The sequence below is a fragment of the Anguilla rostrata genome, chromosome 15, assembly GCF_018555375.3.
Source record: "Anguilla rostrata isolate EN2019 chromosome 15, ASM1855537v3, whole genome shotgun sequence".
NCBI classification, from domain to species: Eukaryota; Metazoa; Chordata; class Actinopteri; order Anguilliformes; family Anguillidae; genus Anguilla; species Anguilla rostrata.
Window position 1 is genome coordinate 5,546,179 of NC_057947.1, and position 24,665 is coordinate 5,570,843.

The 24,665-nt window shown below is 47.6% G+C and overlaps 2 protein-coding genes across 3 annotated transcripts; both read left to right on the top strand.

Annotated features, from left to right (window-relative positions):
- The first annotated feature begins 913 nt into the window (after window positions 1–913).
- On the top strand, window positions 914–7,801 carry LOC135240964 (tubulin alpha chain-like). Its single transcript, XM_064311045.1, has 4 exons — window positions 914–1,070; window positions 5,505–5,727; window positions 6,122–6,270; window positions 6,570–7,801. Exons 1-4 carry the CDS (start codon window positions 1,068–1,070, stop codon window positions 7,542–7,544), a joined length of 1,350 nt encoding a protein of 449 aa, XP_064167115.1. The 5' UTR covers window positions 914–1,067; the 3' UTR covers window positions 7,545–7,801.
- A 1,003-nt stretch (window positions 7,802–8,804) lies between these two features.
- On the top strand, window positions 8,805–20,318 carry stk16 (serine/threonine kinase 16). Of its 2 annotated transcripts, none has more exons than XM_064311050.1 (8): window positions 8,805–9,178; window positions 10,188–10,324; window positions 10,673–10,892; window positions 11,449–11,582; window positions 15,015–15,135; window positions 15,821–15,916; window positions 16,043–16,164; window positions 18,207–20,318. In XM_064311050.1, exons 2-8 carry the CDS (start codon window positions 10,239–10,241, stop codon window positions 18,343–18,345), a joined length of 918 nt encoding a protein of 305 aa, XP_064167120.1. In that variant the 5' UTR covers window positions 8,805–9,178; window positions 10,188–10,238; the 3' UTR covers window positions 18,346–20,318. The 2 variants fall into 2 exon arrangements, with proteins under 2 accessions (XP_064167120.1, XP_064167119.1); XM_064311049.1 differs by having other exon boundaries at window positions 8,809–9,178; window positions 10,185–10,324.
- The last annotated feature ends 4,347 nt before the right edge of the window (window positions 20,319–24,665 follow it).

A 24,665-nucleotide genomic window follows, 5' to 3' on the forward strand; every position in this document is an offset into this window, starting at 1 on the left:
GCCCCCCCCTTTACGGCACCCCTGTGTGTTTGTAATGTCATGTAATTGGTATAAAGCGCTGGCAAGCATTAGTGGTCGTTTCCATGTGGATATGCTGGTTTTTGTGGCTTGTCTCCACATATCCACCATAGACATTTGGCCTGTTTTGTTGTCGTTGTTTTTTGTCCCCCTACAGGCCATCTATGGTATTTGTGTTCCTCCCTGTTTATGACGTGGGCTTGCTGCTCCTCCACCCCCGATGAGGAGACAGATGGCACTTCAGGAGGCTGGGAAGAGCAGCACCTGAAAACCATGAGCGTGTCGAACCAGGAAGTAGTTCCCATCTCCCCCTGTGCCCGTGTGGACTTTATGTGTAAGGCAGGGCAGCAGTCCCCAGATATTCCGTTATGAAGTATTATGTTACTTTTTATTCATGATAAATTTTTCATTTATTAATCATTTGTGAGAAATTTGGTGAACATAAAAATACCATAAATCTTGAGCCATCTGCTCCTGAGCCGTGTCTAGAATAAGAAAACGCTCTTAGGTTTAATATAATTTGGATTCAGTTATTTCCAGCGGGTTTCATGGTTAAGGTGATTGAATGCACATTGTTGAAACCGTTTGTAAAATGTACGCCTGCTAAACCACATGACTACCGATGTGGTAATCCTTATTAGTCTTTATATATTGCTGTGAACATGACAAAGCGCGACTCATTCGGACTGTGGTAGAAAGCTATAGGCTATATATATATATATGGTTTCACTCATTAACAAAACATTTGAACCGATTACATACACCGTTTGAAATGATGACGTCACTCTGGTTATGAGTAGGACATAATGTTCATGTTCTACCCATAACCAACGACAGCTCACCTTAGACAGTAGAATATTTTTGCGAAATGCGCGCGTGGGAGTGGCAGCAGCGCCACTCCCGTTTCTGGGGGGGCACAGTATATAATCCCTCGCTGCCAAAATCCTGGTTCGACCAGCTCACGGAGACCACATTGAGGGTGCGCAGTGAGGTGTTTTATATTACTGTAATTGTTTATGCTTTAGAAGACAGACCAATTCCGAAACAAAATGGTAAGTTATTTTGCATTTAGTATACTTATCTCAGAACATACAAATAGCTAAACGTTTATGTTATGCAATATAATTTGTCATTTATGTTAGCCTAATTGAAAACCTATTTTTACCTATTTTTGATGCATGCTTGTTTTCGAAAATCAACACAGATAAAAATCTGGGAATAGGGATACCAAATCTTTTTCAAACTGCGCACCTGGAAGTGCGGGAAATGGTTGCAGAGAGAATTTACCTCTGCCCAGACAGCACAATGCGATTATCCGGAATTCTTATTCGTTTCAATTGAATACTCCTTTAAAGTAAGAGATTAACCGACCAAGACTCGGTTGATTAAATAAAAACAATATTCGCTTAACATGCCCCCGGAGAATGGCTAGTCGCAATCGGGTGCAATGCAGCAGAGTTGTCACCAGAAGATTCTCACTGTCATTCAAACACGCAGCGGAGGCGGCGTATCCATTTTGTTATCGCATCTTAGCCTATTCCCGTATTAACAGCTTTAAATGTTGCCAGTAATTTCTAAAAGAACAGTATTTTAACAATGTGGACGATAGCAGGTGCCGTAGGCTTGATAGTATGTAGTGGATGTTGTATCGAGACTAGCTTCTGCATTAGCATGCACAGTCCAGACTACTACACGCAGAAAAACCTAACAATATAATTATGGCTACTATAAACTGAAACCAAGTAATACAATCCAAATAATTATCTTGGGGATGATAAAGATTATTATTATTCATAATATGCGATCACTAAATTATGTGCCTGGATAAGAAATCAGACGCCTATCCTCATTCACAGAAAGCAATGAATGTAGAAAGTAGTATCTTTTTAAAACATCGGTGCTCGTGAAGCGGTGCATTATAACTGCACAAATAAAATCTCAATCATTGATATCGTTGCAAGAAAAGATGAGTCATTGTCAGGCTTGGGGACCATTAAACTGGATAGAATTTTTAGGATATCAAAGGAATGGAAGCACATCACTAATTGCGCGCCAGGAAATACAACAGTGCAATTTTTTGATTATTTGTTCTTCCTTATTTGAGCTGTAATATCATGGTCTTCCCGGTGTGTGTTTTATGAATTTCCAGGTTAAGTAGAAGCTGCCATGAAAGCCAAGGTTTCCCTCCAGGCATTATAATTTTGGGGCATTTGGCTAATTCTGAGAAGAATTAGTTCATATACATGATATAATTTATACAAGACTGTTGTTTGGTTTTATTTGATTATTACATTTTAAATATAATATCTGTCGTGTATTTAGTGTTGATGTATAATGACCCCGTGTGGCAGTTCAGTGGGATTCATCGATATGTATGAAGGGTTCAGTCAGACTCGGCTCAGCTTGCTGTACTGACGTCTTTAGCCCTGATGATAAAAGCCCAGTCTTTTTTTTTTTTTTGCTGCTTCGGCCAACGCGCCATGTTGAGAAGGTCTGTGTTAGATTCGGCAGCCTCAGTCCCCCCCGACTGGGAGCCATTTGCCAGGAGATGACGAGAGGCTGTGAATGCCTGACTGGCGTTGACCCCCTGCGGTTTGGTCCAGGTTTTGCAGACCTCTGTAGCACACTGGGTTCCCCTGTTTTTTGGTGCTGTAGCCTGTGTGGGCAGAACAGGAAGCGCAGGTGGGGCTGGGCCCCTGCTTCACAGCCCGACCCCGCCCCTGCGCTCCGGCTCCTGGGGCTGGCAGGGCTGGTAACCATTAGCAGGGCCCAGACACCGTGGCTCTATGAGAGAGAACCCGCCCCATGCGTGGCGCCAGGGGTATTGCTTAATCCCCTGTGAGCATGTTTCTATCACTCCTGTTCATTATTCTTACTCTGGCGTGAATGGAAGTGACGCATTTCTGTCAAAATAAAAGCGTTGTTATTTTTGTTGTTCTCGGTTTTGCCCGGGGTGTGGCCGGTACACACACATTTCAATGGGACGGCATATTCTCCCAAAATAGCATTCTGCTGACCTGGCCCGTGTGCCCAAACTAGGCAGTCACACCTCCCCGCATAATGCCCCCCACCCCCACCCCCACCCTTTCCCCAGCCCCTTCCCAGCAGGCAGCGAACAACAGGGGCAGCTGATGGGACAGTGTAAAAATAGCATCCGGGTCCCCACTAGAGGATTCATTAAAAATCCCCCATTTGGGAGGAGGCCTTAGCTATGGATCACTGTCTGCACAGGCAGAAGTAGGCTGCCTCCCTAGAGGAGGGGGCTTTTTTCAGCTCACACTCCTGCTCTACTGCAGGGGGCCCCTAAACCGTTTGCTTCAGGAATCATGTCATGATTTTAGGGTGCTGCTGAATACCCATTCATAAAACATTGGTACAGCGTTGTGTTTGTAGGCGCTGGACGATCCTGGCTGAGCTGTGGGGCTCTCCGACGACCTGAAACCAGGCCCCCCCTCTCGCACCCCCACTGATGATTTGGCGTCAGAGAGCCTCAGTGATGTCAGCCTGGATCCTCCGCTCCTGCTCTCAATACTGTTTTAGTTTGCAAGGCGCTTCATAGCTCAGCAGGTAAGACCGATTGTCTGGCAGTCGGAGGGTTGCCGGTTCAAACCCCGCCCTGGGAGTGTCGAAGTGTCCTTGAGCAAGACGCCTAACCCCTAACTGCTCTGGCGAATGAGAGGCATCAATTGTAAAGCGCTTTGGATAAAAGCGCTATATAAATGCAGTCCATTTACCATTTACCATTCTAAATGGCATACATTCTGATTGGCCGAGCTTGGTGAGTTCAGATTCACAGCTAAAACTGCAGATGTGGGAAGTCCAGGGGTCAGACAGTAAAAGTCCTGCCATGTGTTTCTTCCATCCATGAACTCAGCCAACAGATTTCACTATTTAGTTCACTACTACCTCTTGGCTGAAGAATTGTGCTAATAACCAAATCCAGGTGATTGGAACAAAATACTGGGGAGGACCTCCACTTTCTGAAGCTGGAATGTCCACCCCTGTTAAACTGGAATGTTTGGCTCTGCCCTGCAGGCTCTCCGCGCCCCTTCTTTCTGCAGCTACCTGTTTGACGTTCTGTCTGAGGGCGTGGCTCCTCCTTTCCGTTCGCCCCACCTCTGCTTCATCATCTCTCTGTCCCTCTGAGAGACGGAAGGCAGTAATTTTGAGCGAAGCAGCTTGTGTCCCCTCCTGTTCTGCACTGTCACTGTTATATACTACAGTGGCCACTTCATTATGTACAACTGTCTATAGCCCCCTAGACCCCCATGTCCATCCAGAGTAGCCTCCAGGTTTTGGAAACAGTCCTTTGCAATATTGGTCCGTGCTGACGTGATAGCATCATGCAGTTCCTACAGTTTTTTTGGTCAAACATTCATGCTGCAAACCTCCTGTTTCCCCTCATGCCAAAGTTAGCCAATTGGATTCAGATCTGGGGACTGTGCAGGCAATTGGCGTAAATTTAAATAATTTAAAGTCATGTTTTGGAACCAGCTTGAGATGATGTGTGCTTTGTGACATGGTGCATAATCCAGCTGGTAGTATCCATTCGAAAATGGGCAGACTGTGACCATAAAGGGAAGCGCTTGGTCAGCAACAAATCTCAAGTATGCTATGGCAGTCAAGTTATGTTTATTCGATATTAAGGGGCCTAATCTGTGCCAACATTCCCCACACCATTACACCACAAACACCAGCCTGCACCATTGACCCAAGGTAGGATAGATTCTTGGATTCATGCTACTTATGCCCAATTCTGACGCTGCCATCTGCATGTTGCGTCAGAACTCAAGATTCATCAGACTAGGCAACATTTTTCCATCTTTAGTCGTCCAGCTTTGCTGATCATGTACCCACTGTAGCCTCATCTTCCTATTCTTAGCTGACAGGAGTGGAACCCAGCATGGCCTTCTGCTGCTGCGGACCATCTGCTTCAAGGTTCAGCATGATGTGCGTTTAGAGATGCCCTTCTGCACACCCCTGTAAACTGCATGTTATTCAGGCTGTTGTGGCCTTTATGTTAGCTTGGTGTTAGCCCATTCTCCCCTGACCACTGTCATTAACAAGGTATTTTTGCCCACAGAACTGCCGCTCCCTGGTTGTTTTTTAATTTAGTGTGTGTAAATATAAGGAATGGGGCTCTTTTTGAGATGCTGGAGGCACCACGTTTGGCACCAACAAACATACCGTGGTCAAAGTCGCTTAGATCACAGGTCTTGCCCATTCTAATGTTTGACTGCATGTCTGCCTGCTTTACATACATAATGTACCTAATAAAGTGGCCGCTGAGTGTATACCCTGTCAGTCGCTGCAGTCTGTATGTGCTCACTGTTCGCCTCTGCTTATGGAGACCGCTCCACCTGCTGGAGGCAGGCTGTCACAGCACAGACCAGGATACTGCAGCCTTACTTTGGAGTGGAAATGAACTGGCCATCGGTTACTTTTGTTGACCAAACTAATACAATTATCCATTTTGCTCTCAACAGCGTGAGTGCATCTCCGTCCACGTCGGCCAGGCAGGTGTCCAGATGGGCAATGCCTGCTGGGAGTTGTATTGTTTGGAGCATGGCATCCAACCGGATGGACAGATGCCCAGTGACAAGACGTCCAGAGGAGGAGACGATTCCTTTACCACCTTCTTCAGTGACACGGGGGCCGGCAAATATGTCCCCCGGGCCATCTTTGTGGACCTGGAGCCCACTGTCATCGGTACGTCTGTGACAACTGCCAGGGTATATTAGGGCAAGTTTGTGGTCTGTCCAAGCAATACTGAGGGCTGCCAAGGGGGTCCTAGATGCTACTTATAAATCGAGGCCACTATCAGTCCATTGAAGCTTGTAGGGGACCTGGGTCACAGGGTTTTCCACTTGTAACTCTCTGATTTGTGGAGAGTAAGACAGAGTATTGGCTGGGGCCATTTTCTCTACTATTTGAGCAAAAAAAGTTGAGAAGATCACAGCTTAGTCATTTGCCAGGTTTGTAGCTCTGGTGACCCTAGATTTTAAATATGAAATACCTTCAGCTTTCCTAATTTTTAGACTGGTTCTTTGAAGCGTGTGTTTTTAAAAATGCAAATAATGAAAACGGAATTTTGCTATTCCAGACGAGGTGCGCACAGGTACCTACCGCCAGCTGTTCCACCCAGAGCAGCTCATCTCTGGCAAGGAGGACGCCGCCAACAACTACGCCCGTGGGCACTACACCATCGGCAAGGAGATCATCGATTCAGTTCTGGACCGGATCCGCAAACTGGTAAAAAAAATAAAATAAATAATAATAAAAAAAAAAAAAATTAAGAAATGAAAATCATGCAAGCAATTAGCAAGCATTTCCATGGACATGCATGTTGTAAGAAGATTTCACAGGCCATTGTAACACACAAAAAATCTTGTTGTATGTTTGAATACACGACACACATTTCCCAATTATCCCCCCTCTATTCCAGCAGGCTGGAAATGAGGTGAATTAGAGAGGATTTGAAATGTCAGCTCTGTGTATATATGATGTAGCAGGTACGGCTATCTCACGTGTTTGTATTATGTTTTCTATAGGCAGACCAGTGCACCGGGCTCCAGGGGTTCCTGGTGTTCCACAGCTTCGGTGGGGGCACTGGCTCAGGGTTCACCTCCCTGCTGATGGAGCGTCTCTCTGTCGACTACGGCAAAAAGTCCAAGCTGGAGTTTGCGGTCTACCCAGCTCCCCAGGTGTCCACAGCTGTGGTGGAGCCCTACAACTCCATCCTGACCACCCACACCACCCTGGAGCACTCCGACTGCGCTTTCATGGTGGACAATGAGGCCATCTATGACATCTGCCGTAGAAACCTCGATATTGAGCGTCCCTCTTACACCAACCTCAACAGGCTCATCAGCCAGATTGTGTCTTCCATCACTGCCTCCCTGCGCTTTGATGGGGCCCTGAATGTGGACCTGACAGAGTTCCAGACCAACTTGGTGCCCTATCCCCGTATCCACTTCCCCCTGGCAACCTACGCCCCAGTCATCTCTGCAGAGAGGGCCTACCATGAGCAGCTGTCTGTGGCTGAAATCACCAACTCCTGCTTTGAGCCAGCCAACCAGATGGTGAAATGTGACCCTCGTCACGGCAAGTACATGGCCTGCTGCCTGCTGTATCGCGGTGACGTGGTGCCAAAAGATGTCAACTCCGCCATCGCCACAATCAAGACCAAGCGCAGCATCCAGTTTGTGGACTGGTGTCCCACAGGCTTCAAGGTGGGCATCAACTACCAGCCCCCCACTGTGGTGCCTGGAGGAGACCTGGCCAAGGTGCAGAGGGCCGTGTGCATGCTGAGCAACACCACCGCCATCGCCGAGGCCTGGGCCCGTCTCGACCACAAGTTTGACCTGATGTACGCCAAGCGTGCCTTTGTCCACTGGTATGTGGGAGAGGGCATGGAGGAGGGAGAGTTCTCTGAAGCTCGAGAAGACATGGCAGCCCTGGAGAAGGACTATGAAGAGGTGGGGATCGACTCATATGAGGAAGATGAAGAGGGAGAAGAGTACTAGGAGGAGAACGGCAGGGGAAGCCGGAGCAAGAGAAGGCTTGCTGGGTCTTCCAAAAGCCACATCAAAATGGCCTAGATGCAAGTGATCAAGTGGAAAATTAACGGCCATAATCTATGGCACTTTTTTTGACCGCTGTGTCTTTTTCTTTGCATTCCCAGAGCTCTCGTGCTGTACACAAATTGTCATTTCCAAGTCTACGTTGAAAACCTTGGATACCAAATCCAAGGTTCTTTGCTCAATAAAGAAAATTCCAACCATTTCTTTGTTATTTATTGCATTCACAGCAACGCCTCACAACCTCCTGTTGTTATTACTTAAATAATGTCAGGCATCACATTCTCCTACTCATTACTATTAGTGCTTAACTGTATTTGTGCTCAAACACTGCAGTCTGTTTATCTGCATATGTGCTATATAAATGCAGTCAATGGTTATCTTAATTTGTGCTGCAATACTTACCTGCATATTAGCTGTAGTCATACCACTGTGGGTATGGTAGGGGGGTTAAGCTAGAGCAGGCTTTAGTCATCTCGATATGGAAATATTGGGGCTCATTTACTGATATTTGTCTGGCCATATTGGCTGATGCCTCCCTGTTTTACATTACAATTCAAATGCAAACTGCAAACAAGTTTCCAGATTCACGGAATTCGTAGATACACACGGACATTCATGATGAAAAAATGTAGCCAGTTTTATTTGTATAACAAAAAATTTGAACTTGCTAACTTTATTATTAAGCAGACGTTGTGAGTCAAGAGAGCAACTGAGTCTATCACTTTGCTTGTGAATTCAGCTGGGAAAAATGAAAAATCATTCAACGATAAGTAAGTGATGCACATGAGCATGACAATTTCATGTGTCGTTGGCACAGGAGCCTGGCTGTTGTAATGTGCCTGGCTTAAATGTTTTATGTTTGAATCACATAAAATCTATATCCACGTATTTCAAAGTAAAAAAAAAAAAACATTCTTTCACTCAAAACAATTTTACTCAGTCATTCAATGTTTGCACACACTCCAGATATTTGCACAATTAAAAAAAAGAAGAAAAAAACAGACAAAAGATTGTTACATTAAAAGTAAGTTCTGTGACAAAAATAGCCAGTATGTCGCTTCGGGTAAGCTGCCTGTCTACACCTACAACTGCAGCACATTTTTCAACTTACAATGGGATGAAGAAACCGTCCCATCATCCTTCAAGATGAAACGCCTACTTTTTGGCCTACATAGAAATTAGCACAAGAGTTTATTTTAATCAGACAGACCCAGTTTAAACCATTAAATGGACTGCTCATCTTTTCAAGACAATATGAATCGGTATACCTAGTATGTATTGTTATAATGTACGCGTTTTTCAACGGTAGCTACAAAAAGTATTTATAGAGGACACATGTAATCAAGGTAAATTATCACAGATGACCAAACTGAAATACCAACCAGAAACTTTTGCGTGAGGCTGAAAACCAGTACATATCAGTGCTGAAAACAGGTCAGTGAAGGCAAGAGGAAGTGAAGAGTCATTTTACGTCACAATGACGTTTTCTGTGTATACGGAAGTATTGTCTGAAACCGAAGAGGGAGCAGGAGCTGGTCAAGAAGAGTGAAATCCGGACCGTGAAATTAAAAAGAAAGGTAAACTGTTCTCAAAAAGAAAACAGAATTGTATAAGAGAAACCGCGTAGATCATTAAGATTAGTTCGTGGTGACGTTGGAACATTCTTTTGGCTGCATTCCGAATGTGGTTACTGAAGACAAAATCATGCGAGTTCGCTGATTGCATAGCATATTTTAAACCAACTAGTCTGTGCCACGTTTGCCATTAATTTTTTATCAGTATTATCTTTAGGAGGACGCAGTCGTTCTGTACATTGTTTTAGTGTACTTGTAGGATGCTAAGAGCAACACTGGCGAGCTACAACAGTTATTTACAAAGCAAACAAAGAAGCGCAAACGTTGCTGTTGGTATCAATGAATAATTAAAAGTAACCGGGTGCCTGATAGTGCTTGTGACACAGAAGGTTCCGTTACGTAACCGGTGTTCTTTCTTGTTTTCTGTGGATCACATGGTAACGAGATGTGGGCGTCTTGTCTCATTTCAAATGGCATTTGTTGATTGTACGCTAATTAGATTGGTAAATTATACTTCTTCGATAGAAAACAAGAAAGCTCACTGTGCATGCACCATGGCATTTGTCCTGTTTGATTGAGCTTGCTAGCTACATCGTTTATTATCCATTTAAACAGCTGTACATTGCATGTAAATTCATACGCAACAGCAGTAGTCTACTAGTCCATATCACTTTGCTGTTTGGAAAATGGGCGTTTTGATTGTGCAAAAAGAGAAAAAGTCTACTTATAGTTATTATAATTATAATTTTGTTCTTTGCTGATTGTCTGATTACATTATTAACCTGGTAGGCTACAGTTTTTGTTAAAGATGAGGGGCACTTTTTTTAGTGGACTGGTGTCATATTTTTGTTACTGTTCCTCATCAGCCAGAGTAAAACTCCAGCAGGTTGATTTCAGGCCTGTGAATGTCTCTTCTCAGCTTGGACAAAGCTCTCTGAGTCTGATCTGAGGTCTGTGACATCGGTCCCTGTGCTTAACCGTTCTGCCTCCTCTGCACTGCGTTTCCCAGCAGCCCTCCCTGTGCCTCTCTCTCTCTCTCTGCGGGTGAGTGAGGGATGTGACCATGGGCCAGGCCTTGTGCGTGTGCTCCCGGAGCGCCATCACCATCGAAAACAAGAGATACTACTTCATCCAGAAACTGGACGAAGGGTAAGGGCTGTCCCCCTGTTTGGTGTACTGTACTGGTGCTGTGTGTCTTTGTGTAGAGCAGTGGTAGCCAACCCTGTTCCTAGAGATCCACCGTCCTGTAGGTTTTCTCTCCAGTCCTAACAAAGCGCACCTCATTCAACATCATTCAACAGCTAGAGATCTTGCTGAGCTGCCAATTAGTAGAATCAGTTGTGCCACCTTAGGGTTGAAATTAAAACCAACAGGATGGTGGATCTCCAGGAACAGGGTCGGTTACCGCTGGCGTAGGGAATCATGCATTTATGTGGAACAGCGTGTGCTGGAGCCTCCTGCTTTTCTGGGTCGTGCTCATTTTGACCGTGCCTGCAGGGGCTTCAGCTATGTGGACCTGGTGGAAGGGGCGCAGGACGGGCGGTTCTACGCCCTGAAGAGGATCCTGTGCCACGACCGGGAGGCGCGGCAGGAGGCGCAGACCGAGGTGGAGATGCACCGCCTGTTCAGCCACCCCAACGTCCTGCCGCTCGCCGGCCACGCCTTCCTGGAGCGCGGCGGGAAGAGCGAGGCCTGCCTGCTGCTGCCCTACATCAGCGTGAGTCATCATCATCATCATCATCATCATCATCATCATCATCATAATAATAATTGGGTGGAAGTGTATTACATTACATTACATTACATTACAGGCATTTAGCAGACGCTCTTATGCAGAGCGACTTACACAACTTTTTACATAGCATTTTACATTGTATCCATTTATACAGCTGGATATATACTGAAGCAATGCAGGTTAAGTACTTTGCTCAAGGGTACAACGGCAGTGTCCTTACACGGGAATCGAACCTGCGACCTTTCGGTTACAAGCCCAGTTCCTTACCCACTGTGCTACACTCCGTCCGCCTACAATGGTTATGGTACTGGGATCGTAAATCAGAGGTGGCAGGCTCTGTTTCTAGTTGGAGCATGGCTGTTGGTCCCTCGAGTAAGTCATTTCGCCTCATTAGATCCCCTGAAAATGTCCAGCTGTATCAATGGATTGTATTAAAAAAAACAAACAAACTAAAACCTGTAGGCTGTGTGAGTTGCTCCGGATAAGGTTTGTCTGCCGAATGTGAATTATTGTAATGATACATAATAATGTCACGCAGAGAGGCAGCCTCTGGTCTGTGCTGGAGAAGCTGAGGGACAAGAACAGCTTCATGCCGGAGTCTCGCGTTCTGCACATCCTCCACGGAATCTGTGCGGGACTGAAGGCCATTCATGACAAGGGCTACGCGCACAGGTACGGTCTCCCCACAGGCTACGCACAGGTACGGTCTCCCCACAGGCTACGCACAGGTACGGTCTCCCCACAGGCTACACACAGGTACGGTCTCCCCACAGGCTACACACAGGTACGGTCTCCCCACAGGCTACGCGCACAGGTACGGTCTCCCCACAGGCTACGCACAGGCTACGCGCAGGCTACGCGCACAGGTACGGTCTCCCCACAGGCTACGCACAGGCTACGCGCACAGGTACGGTCTCCCCACAGGCTACGCACAGGTACGGTCTCCCCACAGGCTACACACACAGGTACGGTCTCCCCACAGGCTACGCGCACAGGTATGGTCTCCCCACAGGCTACGCGCACAGGTACGGTCTCCCCACAGGCTACGCGCACAGGTACGGTCTCCCCACAGGCTACCACACAGTACGGTCTCCCCACAGGCTACGCACAGGTACGGTCCCCACAGGCTCCCACAGGTACGTCTCCCCACAGGCTACGCGCACAGGTACGGTCTCCCCACAGGCTACGCACAGGTACGGTCTCCCCACAGGCTACGCGCACAGGTACGGTCTCCCCACAGGCTACGCGCACAGGTACGGTCTCCCCACAGGCTACGCGCACAGGTACGGTCTCCCCACAGGCTACGCGCACAGGTACGGTCTCCCCACAGGCTACGCACAGGTACGGTCTCCCCACAGGCTACGCCACAGGTACGGTCTCCCCACAGGCTACGTCACAGGTACGGTCTCCCCACAGGCTACACACAGGTACGGTCTCCCCACAGGCTACGCACAGGTACGGTCTCCCCACAGGCTACCGCACAGGTACGGTCTCCCCAGCTACCCAGGTACGTCTCCCACAGGCTACGCACAGGTACGGTCTCCCCACAGGCTACGCACAGGTACGGTCTCCCCACAGGCTACACACAGGTACGGTCTCCCCACAGGCTACGCGCACAGGTACGGTCTCCCCACAGGCTACGCACAGGTACGGTCTCCCCACAGGCTACACACAGGTACGGTCTCCCCACAGGCTACACACACAGGTACGGTCTCCCCACAGGCTACGCACAGGTACGGTCTCCCCACAGGCTACGCACAGGTACGGTCTCCCCACAGGCTACGCACAGGTACGGTCTCCCCACAGGCTACGCGCACAGGTACGGTCTCCCCACAGGCTACGCGCACAGGTACGGTCTCCCCACAGGCTACACACAGGTACGGTCTCCCCACAGGCTACGCACAGGTACGGTCTCCCCACAGGCTACACACAGGTACGGTCTCCCCACAGGCTACACACAGGTACGGTCTCCCCACAGGCTACGCACAGGTACGGTCTCCCCACAGGCTACACACAGGTACGGTCTCCCCACAGGCTACGCGCACAGGTACGGTCTCCCCACAGGCTACACACAGGTACGGTCTCCCCACAGGCTACGCGCACAGGTACAGTCTCCCCACAGGCTACACACAGGTACGGTCTCCTCACAGGCCACACGCACAGGTACAGGCAGGTACAGTAATGTGTGCTGCGTGAGAGTGGAACAGAGGTTTACTCAAGGTCGAGTGTAAGGCTGGAATGACACCTGAAGCGGGGCGTACGTGTAGCGGTACTGAAGTGTGCTGGTCGTGGCATGTCCGCTACGCCAGAAGCATTCTACTACGCGGGGCCCCCCAGCGCGTTCCTGTGAGCGGCTCAGAAACTGCCTTCAGAATCACGCTTAACAATCCTTGCACGTTGTTTTCAGAAAACTTTTCTTACTGTTGCAGTTTGACTGTAACTGCCACAGCAGTAACACAGTTGATTATGAGTGTAATGCAGTGAGTGCCACAGCAGTAACACAGTTGATTATGAGTGTAATGCAGTGAGTGCCACAGCAGTAACACAGTTGATTATGAGTGTAATGCAGTGAGTGCCACAGCAGTAACACAGTTGATTGTGAGTGTAATGCAGTGAGTGCCACAGCAGTAACACCGTTGATTGTGAGTGTAATGCAGTGAGTGCCACAGCAGTAACACAGTTGATTGTGAGTGTAATGCAGTGAGTGCCACAGCAGTAACACAGTTGATTATGAGTGTAATGCAGTGAGTGCCACAGCAGTAACACAGTTGATTATGAGTGTAATGCAGTGAGTGCCACAGCAGTAACACAGTTGATTGTGAGTGTAATGCAGTGAGTGCCACAGCAGTAACACAGTTGATTGTGAGTGTAATGCAGTGAGTGCCACAGCAGTAACACAGTTGATTGTGAGTGTAATGCAGTGAGTGCCACAGCAGTAACACAGTTGATTGTGAGTGTAATGCAGTGAGTGCCACAGCAGTAACACAGTTGATTGTGAGTGTAATGCAGTGAGTGCCACAGCAGTAACACAGTTGATTATGAGTGTAATGCAGTGAGTGCCACAGCAGTAACACAGTTGATTGTGAGTGTAATGCAGTGAGTGCCACAGCAGTAACACAGTTGATTGTGAGTGTAATGCAGTGAGTGCCACAGCAGTAACACAGTTGATTGTGAGTGTAATGCAGTGAGTGCCACAGCAGTAACACAGTTGATTATGAGTGTAATGCAGTGAGTGCCACAGCGTCGAGTAACACAGTTGATTGTGAGTGTAATGCAGTGAGTGCCACAGCAGTAACACAGTTGATTGTGAGTGTAATGCAGTGAGTGCCACAGCAGTAACACAGTTGATTGTGAGTGTAATGCAGTGAGTGCCACAGCAGTAACACAGTTGATTGTGAGTGTAATGCAGTGAGTGCCACAGCAGTAACACAGTTGATTATGAGTGTAATGCAGTGAGTGCCACAGCAGTAACACAGTTGATTATGAGTGTAATGCAGTGAGTGCCACAGCAGTAACACAGTTGATTATGAGTGTAATGCAGTGAGTGCCACAGCAGTAACACAGTTGATTATGAGTGTAATGCAGTGAGTGCCATAGCAGTAACACAGTTGATTATGAGTGTAATGCAGTGAGTGCCACAGCAGTAACACAGTTGATTATGAGTGTAATGCAGTAAGTGCCACAGCAGTAACACAGTTAATTATGAGTGTAACGGTTGTGTGTGCATGTAATGCAGTTTGACAGTAGCAGCAGTAACACAGTTGATTATGAGTGTAATGCAGTTTGACAGTAACAGCAGTAACACAGTTGATTATGAGTGTAACGGTTGTGTGTGCATGTAATGCAGTTTGACAGTAACACAGTTGATTATGAGTGTAACGGTTGTGTGTGCATGTAATGCAGTTTGACAGTAGCAGCAGTAACACAGTTGATTGTGAGTGTAACGGTTGTGTGTGCATGTAATGCAGTTTGACAGTAACACAGTTGATTATGAGTGTAACGGTTGTGTGTGCATGTAATGCAGTTTGACAGTAACAGCAGTAACACAGCTGATTGTGAGTGTACCTGAGCTGTATTGATGGGAGGCGTGTCTCCCCTCTGCAGGGACCTGAAGCCCACTAACGTTCTCCTGGAGGAGGACGACCGCGCCCTGCTGATGGACCTGGGCTCCATGAACCGCGCGCGCATCGAGGTGCGCGGCTCGCGCGAGGCCATGACCGTGCAGGTGAGCCGACCGCGCGGAGCACGCCTGTACTGCGCACACACTGCGCGTGCCGACTTACACACACACAGCGTACTGACTTACTGCGAGCGCCAAATGATTAGCCCTCAAGAAACGGCGAATAAAGTGAACATCACAAGTTAACCAGCAGTTTTTATACCCACAAAATGGAAAATATTATATTTTTTAATTCTAACACAATTGTTTAGGGAATGTTTCTTGTTTTGCAATTAATAATTATAATTCCTAAAAAGTTTTTTTTTTTTTTGAATTATTATTTCTGCTTTAATGATTTAATTATTGTTTTTAATTCAGCTTAAATGATTGGGGAAAGGGGATGAAAAAATCAGATTAACACTTCCTCTTCTATGTATTTAAGAGACTGAAGGAGAGGGCGAGAGAGGGTGAGAGGCAGACAAACTGAGAGGCGCAGGGATACAGAGCTTTGGATATTACATTATCGGATTTTTATTACGTTTTGGGCTTCATTACAATTTGTTTTATTACATTATGGTCAAATACTATGTTTTGAGTCTTTACAAATGGTCTAAGATCCCCACAGTAAGATGTTCCACCAATCTACCAATCTCACTCTGGTTGTGTCCTTACAAAGGGGGAATGCACTGAACACGCAGGTGGCAGTAATTCTCGCACATTTCTTCCCCTTTTCCCTCTCTCTGTGTCCTAGGACTGGGCGGCTCAGAGATGCACGATCTCCTATCGAGCGCCAGAGCTTTTCAGCGTGGAGAGCCACTGCATCATCGACGAGCGCACAGACATCTGGGTACAGAGAGCCGTGGTTCCCGGGCGGGGCGGGGCGGAGCGGGGCGGGGCGGGTAGGGGAGAGAGCGTGCGCCTGTGCGCGTGCGGTTCGCCTGTGTCTGACTGTGCTCCGCCTGTGCTCCTGCAGTCTCTGGGGTGCGTGCTGTACTGCATGATGATGCTGGAGGGGCCGTTTGACCTGGTGTTCCAGAAGGGCGACAGCGTGGCTCTGGCTGTGCAGAACCCCGTCAGCATACCCCAGCCCTGCAGGTGAGCCCCTCTGAGCCCTAGCGCCCTTACCTGAGCCCTAGCGCCCTTACCTGAGCCCTAACGCCCTTACCTGAGCCCTACCGCCCATACCTGAGCCCTAACGCCCATACCTGAGCCCTAACACCCTTACCTGAGCCCTAAGCCCTTACCTGAGCCCTAACGCCCTTACCTGAGCCCTGAGCCCTGAGCCCTTACCTGAGCCCTAACGCCCTTACCTGAGCCCTAACGCCCATACCTGAGCCCTAACACCCTTACCTGAGCCCTGAGCCCTTACCTGAGCCCTAACACCCTTACCTGAGCCCTAACGCCCTTACCTGAGCCCTAACACCCTTACCTGAGCCCTGAGCCCTTACCTGAGCCCTAACACCCTTACCTGAGCCCTAACACCCTTACCTGAGCCCTAACACCCATACCTGAGCCCTGAGCCCACTTACCTGAGCCCTAACGCCCTTACCTGAGCCCTAACGCCCTTACCTGAGCCTGCCTTCCACCTTACCTGAGCCTAAGCCCTTACCGAGCCCTAACCCCTTACCTGAGCCCTAACGCCCTACCTGAGCCCTGAGCCCTTACCTGAGCCCTAACGCCCATACCTGAGCCCTAACGCCCTTACCTGAGCCCTAACCCTTACCTGAGCCCTAGCACCTGAGCCTAACCCCATCTGACCTGAGCCCTAACCCCTTACCTGAGCCCTAGCCCTACCTGACCTGAGCCACTAACGCCCTTACCTGAGCCCTAACCCCTTACCTGAGCCCTAACGCCCTACCTGAGCCCTAACACCCTTACCTGAGCCCTGAGCCCTTACCTGAGCCCTAACCCCTTACCTGAGCCCTACACCCTTTACCTAGCCCTGAGCCCTCACCCTACCTGAGCCCTACGCCCTTACCTGAGCCCTAACACCCTTACCTGAGCCCTAACGCCCTTACCTGAGCCCTGAGCCCTTACCTGAGCCCTAACACCCTTACCTGAGCCCTAACCCCATACCTGAGCCCTAACGCCCTACCTGAGCCCTAACACCTTACCTGAGCCCTAGCGCCCTTACTGAGCCCTAACGCCCTTACCTGAGCCCTGAGCCCTACCGCCCTACCTGACCTACTGCCCTAACGCCCTGACCTGAGCCATGAGCCCTTACCTGAGCCCTAACGCCCATCCTGAGCCCTACACCCCTTACCTGAGCCCTGAGCCCTTACCTGAGCCCTAACGCCCTTACCTGAGCCCTAACGCCCTTACCCGAGCCCTAACGCCCTTACCTGAGCCCTAACACCCTTACCCGAGCCCTTCCGCCCTTACCCGAGCCCTAACACCCTTACCTGAGCCCTTCCGCCCTTAGCCGAGCCCTGAACCCTTACCTGAGCCCTAACACCCTTACCTGAGCCCTAAAGCCCTTACCTGAGCCCAAACGCCCTTCACGCCGAGCGCTGCGTTCCCCTGGAGACGCCCGGACTGCGGCTGAAGTGCGTGTGATTGGGTTTCTGTGCGCTCTCATTATTTAGGTCATCGTGTACTTTTTTGTTGTGCCAGCGCTGACTGTGGCCAGAAGGCCTGCAGGGGGTGGCACACAGTTGGCTTCACGTTGCCCAGGGAAGGGGTGAATGGGAGGGATTCAGTGGACAGGGACGGCAGTGTTCAGTCATTGCTTGTGTGACCCCTGGCCAGCCCGGGCGCCCGTGCCCGTGCTCTCTGCTCGCGTGCGTGACTGGGTCTCCTCCGCCCCCGCTCTGCCTGTGACAGTGGTGTGAAAAGAAGCGGCTGGCTGGCGCCGCTTGATTCAGAGTCCGGTTGTCTTTGCTCTCCCAAACCGGCCAGCCGGGGCCACGTGTGAGCACACTTGCATGTAGTTTGCGAATTGGACATTCCAAATTTGGGGTGGGATTGGAGATTCCAAATTTTTTTAAAAAGTGAAAAGTGTACTGTGGCCATATTGACTCTGGGACAAGGAGACAGAACAGTATTGTCCCTGTAAGGGCCAGCTAACCCCTGCTCAGCCTGTGTGAAGTGATGACTGTTCCTCCCTGTCTGACCCCTTTACCCTTCTGCGGTCGCAGGTATTCCCAAGGCCTCCAGACTCTGCTGGGCTCCACCATGGTGTCCAACCCCCAGGAGCGGCCCGACGTCAGCTGGGTCCTGGACCAGGTTCGGCACCTGCAGACCCTGGAGCCGGCGGCCAGCGCCAACATGGTATGATGGTTCTGCAGAGGGACCCGCGTCTGGTTCCTCTCCCCGCATCAGCAGGGCACACCCCCTCCCCCCGCCACTCCCCTCCCACCCCCACACTCTGTAGCATGGCTGTCCAGAATCCTCCTGGTCTTACAGATGCAAAAAAAAACAAGGCATGTACTTTCACAGAAATGAAGGGAGGAAATGGAACTTTACTTTCGTTTATAAACTTGGTTGGATGAGTGTGAATAATCACCGTTGCTGGACTCTGGAACTCTGGGTAATTTCACACTTGCTTGCTGCTCAGGAGGTTGACGGATCGAACAGACCCCCCCCAAAAGGAAACGAATATTTGGACTTTGAGTCACGTTGTTGCGCTTGTACCCTCTGCCATCTGTGCTCTGTCACCAGGGCTCGTCGCGTAGCCATGGAAACTGCGGCACAGAACGCCGGGCCTGCACTGGCAACGCAGACCGTAATCCCGCTGGTGTCTCAGGACGGTCCTTCTGTGCGTTTGATTCTAGGACCACGCGAAGACATCCGCACCGCACTGTCTGCTGAGGAAATGGCGGTGAATTGTGGGCAAACCTCTGTAAATATGCATTTAATGGCCTCTAACGAGGGAGAGAGTGGAGGTTAATGCCCGGCACTGAGAAGGCCAGCACGCGCCGTTTGGAAAAAAACGATAGTAATGAAGGAGATGGATGGACCGGGGGCAATGGAAGGAAGCATGTGGTGGTGTGGGCTGGTTGCTAAGGGAACGCAGTGCACTGCCAGCCTCTTCAAGCCGACGCAGCCGCAGGCGGTAGTAGGCTGAGCGGGAGTGAAGCCGAAACTGGGTTGGCGGTTTTGGCGCCTTACGGTTATGAAGACGCTGCCGCCTCTGAAGTCCTCTCCCCTCTCTTCTTCCCAGCATGCATTAGTCACTGCCACTGCTGGAAATGCCTCTCCTATCACCATGATACTTACTGTAATGGAGTTTAATTTTTTTAGAACCTTCCAGATTGAAACGTTTTTTGGGATCTGTCGAACGTGGGTGTTTCCCTGTTTTCGTTTTAAGCGTGGCTCTGTGAACGCATGGCCTCCCATCAGGCCTCATGGGTCTGTCAGCACGTTTTTGGACTTTTAAATATATTAAGTGAATTACATTCTCTAATAAAGGCCCTTGGATATTATTTAATCGCTCTAGTAGGTCTCAGTTTCTGGGGAGAAAAAGAGCCTTGATTGGGGAAAAAAAAGAGTGATTTAGCTCCTTGGTGTGCGTCCTGGCCCTCACGCGACCAACAGAGAGAAACTAAGCTTACACTGATCGTTTCCCCTCCGCCCCTTCCAGGGTTTGGAGTCTCTCAGTTTCGGGTTGCAGTTCGGCCGCGTGTCGCAGGTTAGCCGCAGCCTGGCTTCACTCTGACAGTCTTGGGTTAGCTGGTCGCAGTCAGACCCATGGCATTGTGTTGAATGTGGGTTACCCACGCATTTGGTACGTTTTACAGATTTACAAATTTAAAAAAATAAATAAACACAGATTTTTTTATCTGAGGAGGAACCTACCTGGTTTATTTCTCTTGGTTTTTCAGTTTTTAAATTAGTCTCATATCAGGAGTCTCCCCTTGGTCGCAGGGATAACCTTTTTAGGAAGAGTTTTAAAGCTATGCCATTTTCCAGACTGGAGATTTGAGGTACTAGAGATTATTAAAATAGTTTTATCTGGGCATTATGTCTCTAGAGAGACTCAACTTTATGGGACGAAACAGGTCTCCGTCTGTCTGATGTGTAATATTCCTACTGTAACGTGTAATGCTTTGTGATGCATTGTCTGTAATCAGTGCTAACCGTGGAATGACATGGCTGCTAGCGTTGTTGCCGGGAGGAGATTTAGCTGAACGAAATCAAAAGGTCAGATGTAAAGGATCTTCAGTATAATGAAATATTTCATGTGTGTAATTATTATTTTTTTATTTCCAGTTATGTGCTTTAATTAAACATTTATTTGGCCTTGTGAATTCTTAGTGTCTTTGTTGTGTATGTGCGCGCTCCTGAATATCTTCTGTTACCACTAGGGGGAGACAGACTCCAGTGTAAATTATTACTCAACTGCAGAAGCGGTAGAATGAGGTTCTATTCTGACTATTCCAGATACTATAAACCTGATACCTTATTCAGGAAAGTGCCGTTTATGGAATCATGTAAAGGGTGAAAAAAATCATTTTACTTTTTTTCTGTAGTTCAAGTGCTGTTGATTTCGTACTTTATTTACATGCAAGCAGATCGGAGTAAAGAGAAAGGAGAATATTTTTTATTGCATAATTTAACAAGATTTATTGTGACTTAAAGCAGAAACCAAAACTTCCTCTGAGAAAGTTTAGTTCCTGTGAGAAACGTCAGACAGAAGAGACGCAGAGTGTGAGAGGTGCTGCTGCATGCCTTGAAGTAGAGCTCCTCTGTTTGAGAATTGTGTTTGTCTAAATGCATAGTGCGCTACCTTACATTTGAGATTTCTTTGGTAGCTAAGAGAGTCCTGAAAAACACGTGAACTGAATATAAACTGAATGTTGACTAGCAATGTGTGGGGACACTCAGAATTGAATGCATTGGCATCTGATACCAGAATAAGTAACAGGACAGAACCTGAGGCCAATGAATTCCTTTCTCTCTCTCTCTCAGTCTGTCATGATGTCTCCTGTCTTCCTTCTCTCTCTTGCATGTCCTGAATAGCAGGGTTTTATAGCTAATTACACCTGAAGGTTCAGACAAACTCCGTCCTGCGTGAACCCTTTGTACCTGCTTGAAGGCTGTTTAACGGTTGATTAGATTGCTATCTCTGCAGAGGAAAAGCGAGAGAGAGATGGAGCGAGAGAGCGAAGGGGGCAGAGGGAGAGATTAATAAAAGCCATTAAAAGGATAAATTTACAGTGTACACATTACCTTGGATCGAAGTGATTTAGTAATATTGTAAACTTAGGCCTTGGATTTTTTTTAAATATCTGGTAGTGAGCCAAAATTCTGAGTCTTATGCCTGAACTGAAACTTATCCTCATGCTTATGCTTCCTGGACAGGTCATCTTTGGGGAAACATTCCTTAATTTACTCAAAAATAAAAATGAATTGCTGTTCAGAACAGGTGTGTTTTAGGGGTAGATACAGAGACCTGTCTGGATTGATTTAGGCTGGTCCTACATGTTACAGACCTAGTTTTCGGAGAGGAACTGCTGGCTTCAGATGTGCTTCTGTGTGAGCTTCCATCATTGACAGGTCATGTGACAAGAGACACTCGCAGCAGTCATCCAGCCGAACCCGTCCTGTCCCAGAGGGCTTAGGGGTTTGTTCCCTAACCTTGGGTGTGCTAGCTCCTAACCCTGAGAAGACATGATGTCACCGAGTCTTTGGGACTTTAATCTGTATTCCCAGATTTCCCCAAAATTTCCCTAGTACCCCCCCCCCCAGGTCAGCATGCCACAGGGCAGTGTTCACCAGCTGTTTCTCACATCAAATCTTTTTTTTTTTTTGTTGCCAACTTTAATTAAATTCTGTGTTTAGTTCAAATGCATTTCAGTCTTACTACTGTTTGATTTGAGCCGCATTTAAATCTCACCGATGTTCATTTTGTGTGCATTTGAATCTTCTCAATGTGACTCTTTCTGACTGATGTTTAACCAGAGCGAGGTGATTCTGCGATTCTATTAAGAGCATGAGCTGCCAATAGAGAACTCTTTTATCAGGTGAAATATTTTTCGTTTTGCAGTTTTATTAATTGGTCATTTCAGTCGAGCCTCAGTTGGACGTGTGCCTTTGGGGTCTGGTTCCAGCGTGACTGCTCCTCGGACCCGTGTTTTCCCTGCTGCTTCGATGTGAAGAGCAGCCTGTCTGGACGGGTCACGTTAGCCGCTAGTGCCTGTAATGGGAGGAGTGGAAATGGATCAGTGCTATCTTCCAGACGCGTGGTTTATTATTAATTGCAACAGACACTGATCAGTCAGTAATTCATAAGCATGTTTGCGTGCTAATGTGTGATGTATGTACTGTATGTGTGTAAAAAATATATGCGTGGTGTGTGTGTTGTGAGTGTACAGTATGTGCATGATGTATAATGCATGCACTATTATGTCTGTAAGTGTATAGTTGTGTGTCCTTTGTATGTGTGATGCAGGTACCATGTGTATTTAAGTGCATCTGTGTCATGTATATATATTTTTTTATAAGTGTTTCTATGCACTGTGTGTATGTAAGTGTTATGTATATATTTTGTGTGTGAGTGTATATGTTTGTATGTGCTGTGTGTATGTAAGAGTTATGTATATATTTATGTGTGTGAGTGTATATGTTTGTATGTGCTGTGTGTATGTAAGTGTTATGTATATATTTATGTGTGTGAGTGTATATGTTTCTATGTACTGTGCGTATTTAAGTGTTATGTATATATTTATGTGTGTGAGTGTATATGTTTGTATGTGCTGTGTGTATGTAAGTGTTATGTATATATTTATGTGTGTGAGTGTATATGTTTGTATGTGCTGTGTGTATGTAAGTGTTATGTATATATTTATGTGTGTGAGTGTATATGTTTGTATGTGCTGTGCGTATGTAAGTGTTATGTATGTATTTTGTGTGTGAGTGTATATGTTTGTATGTGCTGTGTGTATGTAAGTGTTATGTATATATTTATGTGTGTGAGTGTATATGTTTCTATGTACTGTGTGTATGTAAGTGTTATGTATATATTTATGTGTGTGAGTGTATATGTTTGTATGTGCTGTGTGTATGTAAGTGTTATGTATATATTTATGTGTGTGAGTGTATATGTTTGTATGTGCTGTGTGTATGTAAGCGTTATGTATATATTTTGTGTGTGAGTGTATATGTTTCTATGCACTGTGCGTATGTAAGTGTTATGTATATATTTATGTGTGTGAGTGTATATGTTTCTATGCACTGTGTGTATGTAAGCGTTATGTATATATTTGGTGTGTGAGTGTATATGTTTGTATGTGCTGTGTGTATGTAGGTGTTATGTATATATTTTGTGTGTGAGTGTATATATTTTGTGTGTAAGTGTATATATTTATGTGTGTGAGTGTATATGTTTGTATGTGCTGTGCGTATGTAGGTGTTATGTATATATTTTGTGTGTGAGTGTATATGTTTGTATGTGCTGTGCGTGCTTATGTTATGTGTTGTAGAGTAGGCTTGTTTCCCACAATGCCGTTGGCCTCGCTTTAGCTCGTTTGCTGCAGCGGGACCCGAGCCCGGCCCCACCAGGTATGAAACAATTACTAGAAATTGTTCAGGCCCCTGGATTTATGGTCGCCGGGGTCGCTGGGATCAAAGTGACGTCGTACCTCACCCGTCGTCCTGATCAATCTCCATGGCGACCCCAACCCTGCGGCCCAATCGTGGCAGGAACGCTTGTGAACCCCCACCACACACACACGCACACACACACACACACACACGCACACACACACACACACACACACACACACACACACACAATCTGCTAGAATGAATTACACTTTCATTAACATTTTCCCCCAATGCGGCCCCTGCTCGCGCCCCCCCCACAGCCTTCGGGGAGCAAATTCATTACGCAGGATTGGCGTTTAGGGTCTTGGTGAAGGCGCAAGGTGCCGTCTTATTGGCCGGGGACGCCTGGCTTTCCGCTATCACAGGCGTCTTATTGGCCCGGGACGCGTCTCGAATCTGTGATGATGTCACGTCCCCCCGTGCCGCGAGGTCAGCGGCAGCGTAGATTCCTGCTCTCGTGTGCAATTCTCTTTGTGACCGGACGCGGGTTGCCCTGTAGTGCTGCTCCAGTGTTTTCGAATGGTGCCTTTAATCCTGTTTGTTTGTTTGTTTGTTTGTTTGTTTGTTTGTTTGTTTGTTTGTTTGTTTGTTTGTTTTGTTTGTTTTGTTTGTTTGTTTGTTCGTTTGTTCTTCCCTGTTATCGAGTGTCGCCCTAACGCATTGCCCTTGGACCGTAAAACCATCCCTGCGCCTTATTGATCTTGCGATGAATCAATGAGTTCATTATTTAATTAGGCAGGCATTACGGGGTCAGTGTTGAGTGGCTTTGATCCTACCCCGTTCCTCTGTCTCTTTAAATCACTGCGCGCTGCGCTAAGTGAAAAGCCGTTCAGCATCAGACGCGTGGTACTGAATGGGCGCGGAGAGGCTTCCTGTGTGACATGCACGACAGTGGCAGGGTTGCCAGATCTCAGGCGTTGCGCTCGGTTCAGTAGTGATTACTGTGATTGAGAAGCCAACTGTCACTATTAATAACCGAATATTTACACTTTGATTCCGTGTTGTGGGAAAGAAAGCTGGATTTTTGCTAAGCTTTTTTTCCCCCCATC